This window comes from Lichenostomus cassidix, chromosome 5 (assembly GCF_008360975.1).
Source record: "Lichenostomus cassidix isolate B80296 chromosome 5, HeHo_3.0, whole genome shotgun sequence".
NCBI lineage: Eukaryota > Metazoa > Chordata > Aves > Passeriformes > Meliphagidae > Lichenostomus > Lichenostomus cassidix.
This window is the reverse complement of record NC_139486.1, coordinates 14,648,263-14,661,587: the sequence shown is the minus strand read 5'-3', so window position 1 is coordinate 14,661,587 and position 13,325 is coordinate 14,648,263. Positions and strand designations below refer to the sequence as shown.

At 39.0% G+C, this 13,325-nt stretch overlaps 1 protein-coding gene across 3 annotated transcripts; it reads right to left on the bottom strand.

Moving 5' to 3' along the window:
• Positions 1 to 881: 881 nt before the first annotated feature.
• LOC146436000 (alpha-1-antiproteinase-like) lies at positions 882 to 8,547 on the bottom strand. 3 transcript variants are annotated; one of them, XM_085061478.1, is made up of 5 exons: positions 8,392 to 8,547; positions 4,959 to 5,621; positions 3,819 to 4,089; positions 3,029 to 3,176; positions 882 to 2,198 (listed from the first exon to the last, which is right to left on the bottom strand). In XM_085061478.1, exons 2-5 carry the CDS (start codon positions 5,602 to 5,604, stop codon positions 2,004 to 2,006), a joined length of 1,260 nt encoding a protein of 419 aa, XP_084917604.1. In that variant the 5' UTR covers positions 5,605 to 5,621; positions 8,392 to 8,547; the 3' UTR covers positions 882 to 2,003. The 3 variants fall into 3 exon arrangements, with proteins under 3 accessions (XP_084917604.1, XP_084917606.1, XP_084917605.1); XM_085061480.1 differs by lacking the exon at positions 8,392 to 8,547 and adding an exon at positions 6,471 to 6,485; XM_085061479.1 differs by lacking the exon at positions 8,392 to 8,547 and adding an exon at positions 6,096 to 6,437.
• Positions 8,548 to 13,325: the final 4,778 nt, after the last annotated feature.

Here is a 13,325-nt window from a genome sequence, read left to right as displayed (position 1 = left end):
AAACAGGTTTTACCCAAATAGGCACATAGAGGGTGAAGAATCGCAACCTCCATGTGAGAAAAGTTGTACTCATTTAACAACCTTTAAGACATATTTTACAGATATTCTGTTATGTTAATAAGACTGATTGAAGGTTTTTGTTGACTTTAAGAGATTTATAAAATGATAGCAAGGGACTGGGGTAGTTCCTTAAGTGATATATTTAAATTACATTGTGTATTTTATTGATCAGACACAGCAATTAGTCATGGATGACATTTGTCACAGACAATTCTATGACAGTTTATGCTATGACTAATGTCACTGTCTCTCAAAGTTTTTTGCTGACCTTGTGGAGTGCAAAGAAGCACTTACAATAAGAAGTACATCTGAATAAGTGTATTCTTTGGAGAATTATTCTCCATTTTTTGGTCAATGATTTCTTAAGAGATCGTAGGGAAAGAGTTGGAACATGTGAGAAAAAACAGGTTGGTTGAGAATAAACAATAGCCTAGGCAGCAAAGAGTGATGTAAGGAGGAAAGGACTCTGTAGGGACCACCTTAAGTGAATAGTGGAGAAGATACAGTAGAATTGCAAGACTTCTTACCAGTCTGTAAACCCAGAACTGAAAGCCACCTGTACAAAACTCCTTAGCAGAGATATAATATTTTAAATATAACAGCGTACTTTAAGAAGAAGTTATCTTTCATGGAAAATATGGAAACTGTATTAATAAGTTGAATTGTTGTGGTGGTCTGACCCTAGTTGGATGACAAATGTCCACTAAAGTCATTTTATCATTCGTTTCCTCAACTGGACAAGGCAGAGAAAATAAAATGAAAGGTTCATGAGAGATAAAGTTAGGGAGATATCACAAACTGATTACTGTCACAAGACTTACTTGGAGAAATTAATTGAATTTATTACCAATCAAAACCAGAGCAGGATAATGAGAAGTAAAACAAACCTTAAAAACACCTTTGCCCCAGCTCAGGGAGATGGGCAATAGGGGTCATGGTCAGTTCATCACATGTTGCTCCTGCTGCTTGCTTCCTCCTCTGGGAGAAGAGTCTTTCCCCTGCTCCAGCATGGGGTCCCTCACACAGGAGACTGTCCTCCATGAATTTCACCAATGTGAGTCCTTCCCATGGACTACAGTCCTCCATGAACTTCTCCAGCGTGGGTCCCTTCCCCAGGGTGCAGTCCCTCAGGAACAGCTGCTCCAGCATGGGTCCCCATGGGGTCACAAGTCCAGCCAGCAAAACTGCTCCAGTGTGGGCTCCTCTCTTCATGGGTCTCAAGGTCCTGCCAGGAGCCTAATCCAGCATGGGCTTCCCATGGGGTCACAACCTTCTTTTGGGCCTCCACCTGCTCACATGTGGGCCTCCCCTGTGGACTGTAGGTGGATCTCATCTCTCCTGTGGACCTCCATGGGCTGCACAGTGACAGCCTGCTCACCATGGTCTGCACTATGGGCTGCAGGTGGATCTTTGCTCTGGTTCCTGGAGCACCTCCTCCCCTCCTTCTTCACTGACCTTGGTGTCTGCAGGGCTGGTTCTCTCACTTATTCTCACTCTCCACTCCTCTGGCGTCAATTACTTATGTGAAATAACTTTATTCCCTCCTTAAATATGTTACCTCAGAGGTTTTACTATCATTTCTGATTGGCTCAGCTTTCGTCAGCAGCAGATCCATCTTGGAGCCAGCTGGCAATGGCTCTGTCAGGTATGGGGGAAGCTTCTGGTAGCTTCTTAGAGAAGCCACCCCTATAGGCCCCTGCAACCAAAACCTTGGCATGCAAACCCAATACAATTATTCAGCTGGGGAAAATGTTACATGTAAAAAGGGTCAGTTGATGGTGATTTTTACAACTTTTTTTGCTTATTAATTTGATAAGAAAATTTCTCATTTACTTCTGAAGATCCCTCAGAGACTAGTGAGTAGCACTAGCCCACAAGTGCAAGCACTCTAACTTATATATATGCCAAATACATACATATCAGTATGCCAAAAAACCCAGCAATTACTCCTTAGTAGGATTGACAATTTTCCCCATGAAAAGTGTGGTGCTGGTTTGTTTGTCAGAGATAAAAATAATGAAGGGCCTGTTGAATTTGATGGTAACAGAAGGATAGAAAACTCTGTTAGAGATTACACCAGTGGCTCCTACAGCTTCAGTTCCAGCCTCATCAACTTCCAGCAAGGCCTTGTGAATTGCCTGTGGGAGTAGGTGAAAACACTGTGGTTTATACATGGGGCAGGAGACAAGAGTAAAATTAATTCTCTTCCTATGAAATATTTAGGAGAAGAAAGGATTAATAAATCCAGTAGATGAAACTTTATTTTATGATAAATCTGCAACAGGCGATTTGTTTGAAACAGGAGTGTTTTCTATGCCAAGGCTGAACAAGAAGGGCCAAAAATAAACATGGACGCACTGTAAATGCATTCTCAAGAGTGCTGAGAAGAGGGGGATAATAATACCCCATGCACAAATTAGTTTTTTTTCTCAGATGGTTTGGACTTCTACTAGCAACACTTTCTCTTATTTCAAGGTTAATTAAAGACTGTTATTTAAATGCTGATACAGGGGCAGTATTTGGCATCTTTAGCATTAAATCATAGCTTAAACTGACATGGTCAAATTCTGCTGGAGATTGCAAACTGGAGATTTCCTGAAAACTTTGAGAATATTAAGCAATGAGGTATTAACACAAATATCATAAGGAACTCCTCTTTTGTAGTTTACTTGACACAATTTCATGTAAGGTATTAAATTCCAGTACCAATAAATAATTTAAAATGTTGTCCAACTTTTCTATGTATCTAATATACAGCCTTTTAATAACAATTCCAAAATAATACAAAAGTGAGCCAGCAGATTCTTTTTGTAGAAAAGCACAGTTACTAAGCAAGCTGCTACATGTCATTGTGAGTTTTACTTAAACTTCAGTAATATAAAGAGGATAAGAAAGTCTTTAAAAATCCCACACACAACTGATCCAAACAACTAACCACCACCCCATCACCAGCTCTGTGTTCACTTACTTGTGAAACCTGGAGATTGTGGTTGCCACTAATTCCAGACAGATCAGCATTACCTGAGAACACTTCAGTAATGCCCATCTCCTCAAACAGGGTTTTAACATCGTAAGACCCACTAATAGAAAACTTTGGTAAGTGCAGATTTAATCTCCTGTTGATCAAAGAAAACAAAAGAGCAGTGAGCCCTTGCAGCCTTGTTTCAGCCAGCAGGGTGGATAGTACGCAACTCATCGACACTTGAAAGCATTCTTTTGATTGCGAATTTGTTTGATGGCAGCCTTTGTATTCCTTGAGCAATTTTGGCATCCTGAGAGGTGCACCACCTCCTTTTATGTACATTCTCTATTTGATTTTAGGGAAAGAAATGAATTTTTTCCCTACTGCTCTTTCATCACAATGTGACATACACAACTAGTAGTTTTTTGTCGAGAGAGTTACAGAGAGTAAGCAGACCAGCAGTGGAAAGCCTAAAGTAAGGGAAAAGGAGGATAAAATCTAAGACCTGGTGACGGAAATTAATCATGTTAACACCATGAAAGAAGAGGTATGGCGTCAAAAGGTAGCCAAGCAAACCTTGAGGCAGCTGTTACAATGCTGTGACCCCTTCTGTCAGGTCACAGAGCCTGCAGTTTCTTAGTCATTAAGCTCTGCTCTGAATCATTTGGGGAATTGCTTAAAACTTCCCTTTATGAAATCAGGACATTATGTCCAGTAGAAGTTGATCTGAAATTGGCAATTTCTCTTAAAAACAGTGATGTGTCCTTAAATATAGAATCTATATACAGAGAGTTACCTGGTCACAAGTTTGCTATCCCATTTACAAACAGTCTCCTTGGAGAGAGCGTCTTCCACTTGCTTCATCTTTCCATCATCAGGCAGAATAAGCAGAGCTCGTGCAGTGCCCTGGTAAGGCAGCTCTACCACCTCACAGGAGAGATCCTGGTCGTAGTAACTGTTAGAGTCACCATCACGCAGCATCACGTTGACTCTAACAGATGCATTTGGGGTCACAAAAAAGTCATCCTCATATGAACACCAAGGATCAAAAGCCTTTTCCCAAGCAGCTGATGGAGAAAAAGAGATGGTGATGCACTGAAATGTGAAGATCATAAAGAATGGCTCATCTAAATTAGACCAGTTTTAATGTAGGACACTGGAGGTACATTGATAGGAGAAGAGGTTCACTAAATCACTTCAACCTCCAGCATAAGACACAATAAAGCATTTTAGCTGTGCAATAAGCTCAGCATAATTAGCGTGAGTAAGTCCTGTCTTGCTGAAGAACAACCAAAGGTTGATGACCAGTGGAGAGTCCTTCTTCTGCTGTAACCATATGTAATGCCTTTTATGCCATTTAAATGCCATCACTTAAGCATTCAGTCACAAGCCCTTCTTATGCCTTTTCTATTAAGCCATACCCCATGCAAGCTGACTGCACTCTGCCTGGTGTGGAAATCATCAGCAATTAAAGAGTCCTAACATTTGAGCAATACTCCAGAGACACAGGCCCTCAAGATGCTATGTCCCAGGTTTTCATGCAGAGCAGATTTGCCATAAAACTGGAGACCCTGTGCAAGGATGTCAGTCCACCAAGTCTGACTGGCATGTACAGTCAGCACAGAGATCTTGGACACATCTTTAGTAATCATGGCCTCAGACCAGTGAGACTATGAGGATCCCTGTCTACGAGGCATCCACTACAGTGGAATTTCCCTGTCCATAGCTTTCAAGCAAATTGTGTCAAAACCAAGAAATCAGTGTTTCTCAACAATTAGATACTGGCTCTTGGCTGGATCTAATCTTTAATTCAAAGGTGCTGCACAGTTTAGCTCTTTCCTAAATATTCACTCTTGTAAAAAAATCGTCAGAAGTTCCCTAAAATTTTTATTTTGTACCAAAACCATCTATCGAAATATTATCTTAAATATCTTACCTTTAAAATAAATATAGTTAACAAGAACCAGTACAGTACTTGGATCAAGATGATCAATTAATTCAGGAATTTTCCCCTTGGTTTTCTCCTCAACATATTTATTGATTTGCTTCTTAGCTTCTTCTGTTTTATGAAAATCACTAGAAAAAAAATCTGCATCATAAAATTGTTTGGTATTTTGTAAAAATGACTCCTTTGGTTCATATCCAGTAGCTGTAAAAAGGGCATTCCCTATATTTAATGTGATATTAACATCAGCACAGTTCAGTACTGACAAAACTTTGTGAAAACTTTCATGTACATCATGTATGCGAGTCTCAGTCAGGTTGTCAAAGCCCAGTCCTTCAAAAATCTGAGACAGAGTCGTTGACTCTGCACCAACAGCCAACATGGCAAAGGCAGTGGAGATGCTCATGGGAGAGAAGAAAACATTTTTATCAGCTCCTTTTGATGTAGCCTGCTTGTAAAATCTAAATACAAAATCTGCGTAGTTAGAGCCTTGCTTGTCACAGCTATATTTTAACAAATTTTCTGTTCCATCTTGCAGATTAGTACTGTTGACTTCATGACAAATGTCTTCAGGGCAGCAGTGGGTTACAGCACAAAGAGCAGCAAGGAGTAAACACAGGCACAGGAGACACTTCATCTTCTTTTCAAATTATTCTGTCACAAAACAAACAGTCATTAAATGAGCAGATGGTAATGATGTGCTTGGCAGTAAGAAATAATGAATAGTTTGTTAGCATAAATGTTACATAGTTCAACTGTAAGTATCTAATGTACATAGGATGCTTAAAGTTCTCATGGGCACAATGGCAAATTTATTTAACAAATTCAACAAAGTTATTGATTAAAATGTCAGGCATAATAAAACTGTAATATTCCATGGTAACTGCTCTGAAAAGGCAATACTTTTTTCCATTGGCAATGAAAATATAAAGCTAACAGTCCATAATTTTCTTTTTTAACAATTACAAAATCTTCCCATGATCATTGTCTGCTATAGGGTACATCTAAACAAAAAAGTTACCACGAGGTAAGACAGGGTGTGGGTTTCAAAGACATCAAATACTCCACAGCACCAGCCCAAAAGCAATTTCATACATGTAAGGAAATGTGAGGCAGCTCACTACTCACTGGAACTGGAGTAAATTCCATCACTTTCCTCAGGGCAGCAGCACATGGGCAGACAGCAATCATGGACTATCTGGTGCTTGTTAAATTCACACCCCTGTTTACTTCATGGTTACTTATTCACATGGCCAGTTGCTGGCCACAGCTGGTAAGTGATGGAAGAAAGTAATCTACATGAACTTCAAGGCAGAATTCAAAGCAAAAGCCTGGAGCATCCTGTGCCATGACAGCAGCGCACACAGAGGTGGGCACAATGACATGTGGCAAGCAGCAGGTTTGCATCAGATAATGAGGTGTGTGCTTGGAATGAAGGAATCCTCCTTTTGGGGGAGCTGCAACAAGTGTTTGTAACTTCTTAAATGGTGGTTTGTCCCTCACCATGGGTTATCCTGCATGGAATGTGGAAAGGAACTGGGTCAAAGAAGTAGTGGAGCACTGGTCCCATTTGGAAATCAAAGGACACTGATAAAATGCCTTGGAGATGGCGAGTTTCTTTATTATGATTGTTCTCTGAAAGCTGACATTATATACTTCACATGAACCCCCTGCTCTCCACAGGAGCTGGAACAAATCTCTGGTTTGCTGAATTCAGTTCCCTGTGGTTCTGGGAATTCATCTCCTATAAACACTCTTCTGAACTGTAACAAGCTACAGATGAAAATAAGCTTTTTGCCCTCACACCTTCTGCATGAAAACGTTTCTAGAACTTTTCTACTGTTATGGCTCCTCTTCTGGTTTCCATCCAATACAGCCTGTTTTTATCCTTTCAGGACTGTATTTTCCCATGTCCATGGTGAAGTTCTCTTGGTCCTACATTCATTCCTAGATGTGAAAGATGAACTGTATATACTTTCTAAAGATTTAGACTTTCTGAGGGCAGCCCAAGTTGAAGGATGCTTGGTGATTAACCAGTTGTTTTATTTTTGTATTGATGGTCTTTCTTGTTTTCATAGCAAACATAGCTCTGTGTTCCCATATTTGCTAGGATCTGAGTATGCTGAGTCTGCCTGAGATCAGCCAGGGCCCGTTGCAGTGACCCACAGTAACAAGTGGTAAGTAACACTAAATTTCAATTTCCTTAACCAAAAGGTGGAGTATAGCCCAAGATGGCAATATGATTCAACTACTTGCATCTTTTTTTTGCAGAATTCTGCCTCTTATTCACAGCCAAAAATAAAATTTTGAAAAAAGACAAAAAAAAATAAAAGCACAACCTGCAAACAACCCTTATGTACTTCAGAAAAAGAGAAGAAATAATATAGTACAAAAGGTGTTTCAAAACTACTTGATGTTTAACATGTCATAGTCTGTTTTTCTTTTGTTATTTGAAAGATTGCACATTTAAGTGAGAAAGATAATTTTTTCCCTGTCCATTATTTCTTCCTGTGTTGATACAGAGCTTTGCCTAAATTTTAAAGAATTTCTGTAGCAAAGAGTAGGGTTTGGTTTGGGTTTTTTTGAGGGTTTTTTTTTTTTGCAGCAAACCTATATTAGGCATGGCTCTGTTTTTAACTTCTGCTATAACGGATCAGGTAAAAAACTTCTCCAGGTATCACAGCTCTCTACAGAAATCTAAAAGAAGTACTTCTATCAAAATCTGGAAAACAGTGAATATTGTCAGCTAGTTTTCCTCAAGTATTTTCCTCTTTGGAGACAAAAATCATGTTAATTTCAACATTTTGAGATTAGAAAATTTCAGGCACAAATATTTTTGTTAACATTTCAAAGCTGAAGAAATCGGAAAGGCTTTATTAAATCTGGCAGTACTTTTTACGCAAATTGGAAATTCAGAAAATAATTCTCTTCCAGACCACATATTAGTTTGTCTATAGGAATAAAAGGGGCAATTAAATTTAAATTGTGACCCACCCCCTATTCTCACCTCAGTCCTAATTAGAGAGCCTGGCTTTAGCAATTCAATTGTTGCTTTATAAATTAAGTCACTAGAAGAGTTTATAAATTGGATCTAGTTGTTCAGTCACTAGTGGGATTATATTAATTTTGAGTCACTGTGAAGGCTGTTTCCAACCTGAAAGGTGATTACATCAGTATTCTGTTTTAACAACTACTTAATAAGTCCCCATGACTTCAAAGGGTTTTTTAGTTTGATTTCAGGCTAAGCATATTCCCCTAGAACAGCAGGTCCCACTGGTCCCTTGCACAGCTGCTTGGTTAATATTTCATTGCAACATCCACACAGAACCAAATCTCAAGCAGACAAATGAAATTAACCTAATATTAAAATTCTACTGACCACAGAAAGCATAGTCTTGAAGAAAAATGCATGTGAAGTACTTACAAAATCAGAAGCCCAGTTGCATTCAGCTGACCATGCTGTTCCTCACACTGTTACTTATACTGCTACATCATCTTCTGCTTCATTACAGCTGTTAAACATTACACAGGCCTGATAAAAATTAGAGCCAATCAAAAAAAAAGGAGGAAACAAAGCAAATATTGATGAAACAGGGTTCGCAAGGATCATCTCAGTTATTCAGCCAAAGAAGCTGACAGTCTTCAGCCATCTGAATAGCAGCTGTGACATCCTCTCTGTTGCCTCGGACCATGTGGAGGACCTTAAACCCAAATGCTGTGTGATTAGGACCCTACTGGAAACCAGGTGGTTGTGCCTGGAACCACTGGAAACAGATGCTAACTCTCAGTGCCAGAAGTCAGACTTTCTGTGCCGTGATGAAGCACACATGGAGCTGACAGCCACGTACCACATCAGCTCGGTGCTCTTCCAAAATCTATCCAGAGCCAAATCTTCTGCATGATCCTCAGCCTGTATATGGATGACAAAGTATTTGCCTGCACCTTCTCACTCTGTAGCTGCATACCAAAGAGAGGGTATGTGACAGACATGTTTCCGTGATGGGTTTCCCACCCTGGCTGATGTGGTCCCTTCATCTATCTCAGTTCTGTGTGCATCTCTCTCAGTTACTGCCTGGGGCAGGTGGTAGCAATACAAGCAGCAGGCTGTTTACTCCCACACGTTGGCATACTGCATGTGCTCACCCACTTCTCATTCTCCTTGCCCTCTCACACACTTCTAAATTGTTCAAATGAAAACAAGTGCTGCTTGTTTCTATTAACTTTTCTCAATAAGAATAAAGTGCTGACCGATCAAGGTGACTGAATTTTTCCAGTTAACAACAAAGACCATCACTGAGTGGTGATATGAAATATGTTTCCCCATTTGTGATGACTCTTTTCTTTGTACTTGTTTACTCACGTGTAATTTTGTTGTTACAAACAGTGATAAACATGGAGACAGAACATAGATAAACTTTGTCTGGACACTCCTTTGCTTTCCTCTGTATTTCTTCTCCTCTCCACCCTCCCCCGTTTCCTTTTTTACTTGTTCCTTATAACTCTGGCTGTAAAGGTCACAAACACAGAGATTATTTTACTCATCAAAGCCCAGGTGAATAACAGGTCATGGTGGTCAAGGACGAACTGCGTTACAAAATGGTTATAAGCCTCTTGTTTTCTCTTTCATTTGTGATGCCTTGTAATTACTGTTTTGTTTTTAATAATGTTAAGCAAAACTTTAACAAGGCATTTCCTTACCATTTCATTGTAGCAGCAGCAATAACGTGCTACAGCACCTTGAAACTAAAATGATGAGCAGACGGACGCACACATGCCAGGTGTACCACGCACTGCCACGAGCTATTACAGTCCCACCTCTCCACTGACCACAGTTTCAACTCTAAAACTAAGTCATGAAACCATGTTAACCAGCTTCACTCACCATTTATCTCCTGAACTAGATCTTTCACTCTACTATTTACTTTTTATAGGAATAAAAGTACAGAATATGGAAATAACAAAACAAGCGTTTTATTCCTTCCGATAATTAAAACCATGACAAAGTCTACATTGCCCAAGTCCATGTTACTGCTGTATAGTTCATGTAGGTCAGTTTCTATACCACACCCCAGCTCACATTTGGACATCTTTAGAAGAAATAGAGTCATATATTCGTTTTGTGCAGTTGCTAACATCTTGCTAACGTCTTCCTGACTGTTTTGTTTGGAATAGAACATTCCAAAGCAGGTTTAAAGAGTTCTTAATTAACCAATAACTGGTATATTCAATGACAACAGAACAACTCAACTTGTCCAGTGTTCTTGTTATGGTTCTGCGCCTTAGGTAAGAAAATTAGAGTTTTTGTGTCTATTTAGCAACAATTAAGCTCTTCTGGGATTATGCATCACAGACATGCGAGTAACTTCAAATATAAAAAAATAAAATTATCCCTATAAAACTGCTATGTCATAACTTATATAAGGATTTCTTAGTGTAAAGAATATAAAGTATGTTGACAAAAGTATATTGACATAGCAGCAATGTCAAGGAAATAGAGCATGGAATTAGGAAGGAAATGGACATTGCTTGCCCCTCCATTCCCTTGCTGACGGTCTTGAGTTATGTAATAGACTTCAGGAAGGATCAGGCAGAGCTCAGGGAAAATTGTTAAGATTGGAGATGTATGCCTATCTGGTAAACTATGCTTTTTCTAGTCTGGGTGAGGTATATAATGGAGAATAAAGGCACAATCTGCTCACAGTGGTCATGCCATACTTTCAATACTTCTTGGAGAATCTCCTCCACTATCCTGTCAGAAAGACAAAATTCAATATTTTAGAAAGGGACTGTGAAATTAGGATTAAATATAGCCTATATATAGTGAAGAAAACATGCACAAGGAGAGGGAAGTTCTGCTCACAGAACTTTTTTTTTTATTTGCATTACCACCACTCGTATGAACTAAATAGAGAACAGGGATGAGAATCTTTTTAAAAATTACCAATGGCAATGACCAATAGTGAACAGTCATCATAATTTTTCAGCTGGAGAACCAATTCCAGTTGCAAATTATACACTAAATTTAGCAGGTGTGTTACATGTATGGTGCACCAATAACTAACGACTGAATAACTGAACCCCCTATTGCTGCCTCAGTGTGTGCAGGTTGGCAGGTATGAGACAGGAACCACAGTCTCCTGTAAAAGGGGCAGAAGAGTAGACAGTTTGCTCTGACATTAAAGACCTTCATTTAGGCCCCAGAATTTTCCAAAAGAATGCTGATTTTTCATTATTTCTACATGTAACACCTTTACCAGGGATTTTCTTTTCAGACCTGAATGTTTCTGTAATACTAATATTAGTAACAAAAGAGCTTACTGAGATTTTAATATCTAGATTATTTCCATCTGGGGTATTGTGAAAGCATTCTGCTTTCTTTTCCTTCTAACCTCCAAAATAGATGACAAAATAATCTTATTGACCATAAAGATCTCCAATAATATCTTCCATTGGCCAAGTACTGCTCACGGTACTGAAATGGTTTTAGGTTGGAATGAACCACCTGATGAGAGAACCACTGCACTGAAAATTCTGAACAGATGGCTATCTCTGTTGAGCAGTTCAGTTTTGACCTTGAGAACATCACTAACACTAATAGGCTTCAGTTTTTTCATCTGTAAGATAAAAATGACACATCTAACTTCCTCACTTAGATTAGATGGTGTGAAAATAAAAAAATACTTTCAAAAGTCTTGCACATTGCTTTAGATCCTTATGGAGTTAAATGAAGACAGGATCATTTTTTATTAGCTTTATTCCATGGCACCTTCCTTGGTAACAGTGATACGCAATTTGAAAATCTGTAGTCTACAGGATGCAGCTTTATACATCTTCAAAGTGAAATTTGAAAGTTTCCTCAATTGCAACTTCCATAAAAAGTCCTCTGGACTTTACAGAAAGTGTCTTCTTTCCTGGTATGCTTAGCACTTGGATTCAAGGTGCAGTAGTCACCTAGGTACATTACAGCATGGGGACAGGTGATTAAGCACACCCAGGTATTTAAAGTATTAATAATCTGTATGCACCACAGGACACTGAAGAAGCCAATCCTTTTCCCAGACATTTTTCTTTCATATATAGAAAATGCAAATATCTGTTGCCAGCAGTTACAGCTAACAAATTTGGTACAGGAAAATAGAGCAGGATAAGACTATTGTGCTCACTGAAATATTTTTTGTCTTTCAGTTTGACCCAAGTATCATCCCAGCAGGAACTGTTTCATTGTTTCACCTGAACATCTTCATCTATTGCCCATTCAGTGCTATGCTTTTAAAATCATATTATTTACTTATGGTGAGCCCCTGACTCCTGCTCTGACTACGTAAGCTAAGAGAGGAAGGATGGTCAGCCTTAGTGGGGAGCTACAAGCAGCCAAGAGGCTAAGTCTGCAATATGAACCTGTGACTGAGCTGGGAAGGGAAGCAGAAACTCCCAAGTCCCAACCCAATGCTTTGTAACTACTGGTCTGTCCTTCTTTCCTAATAATGTTCTTGCGTTAAAGAAAGAAAGGAATTAATCAATTAATTATGGGTTTCCAACAGCAATATAGTACTTAAAATTTTAATAAATGTGTGTCCATACAACATGAAAATATAGTTAACAAGAACCATCCCAATGAGTAATTCAAGACTTAAGCAACTAACATTATTCTGAAAGCCTTCATTAAAAAGTTCTTCTTCACCTTCCCATTTGGTCCACTGACCCTGCTATCTGGGACCATCTCACCTGAACTGCTTTCTTTACCTCCTGTGTACCACTGAATGATACTAAATCAAATGTCTACCTTTAATCATGCAGCTGATCAAGTCAGGTTGATCAAAGTGGATTGAAGTAAACAGTAATGACATTATTCTGTGACTCAGAAACTCAGCTGCCCAAGCACACAATATAGATTTTGGCTAATGCTCAAAGAAAGGACCCAGAAAGTGGTCTTGGAAGCCACAGAGTCAATTTACCTTGTTTATTACACCTTGTCAGTCTCCCTACTCACACAGAGCAGTTCTGTTGAAAAGGAAGGTACCTATAAAGGAATCCACCAGGGAACATGTGCAGAAGGGAGGTCGGTTTCAATTTTATTTTTAATGGATGTAGAGTAGAATAAATTTTGCTGTGGCCACTGCTTTTAATCAGGTTGGGAGAAGATTTAGACCAACACCACATAGCTTTTAAAAATCCTACTCTAGATCAAAATGCAGACAAGTTAAACAAAACCATTTTTCTGTGTAATCAACCATTACACAAGCATCTCAAATCTGTTACTTTTAACAGCAAAACTGTTAGAACTTCGATAAAACTTCTTCAATCCGAACTTGACAATGCCCTGTCTAGTGTTGTCGCCTACATACTGATATCTCCTCT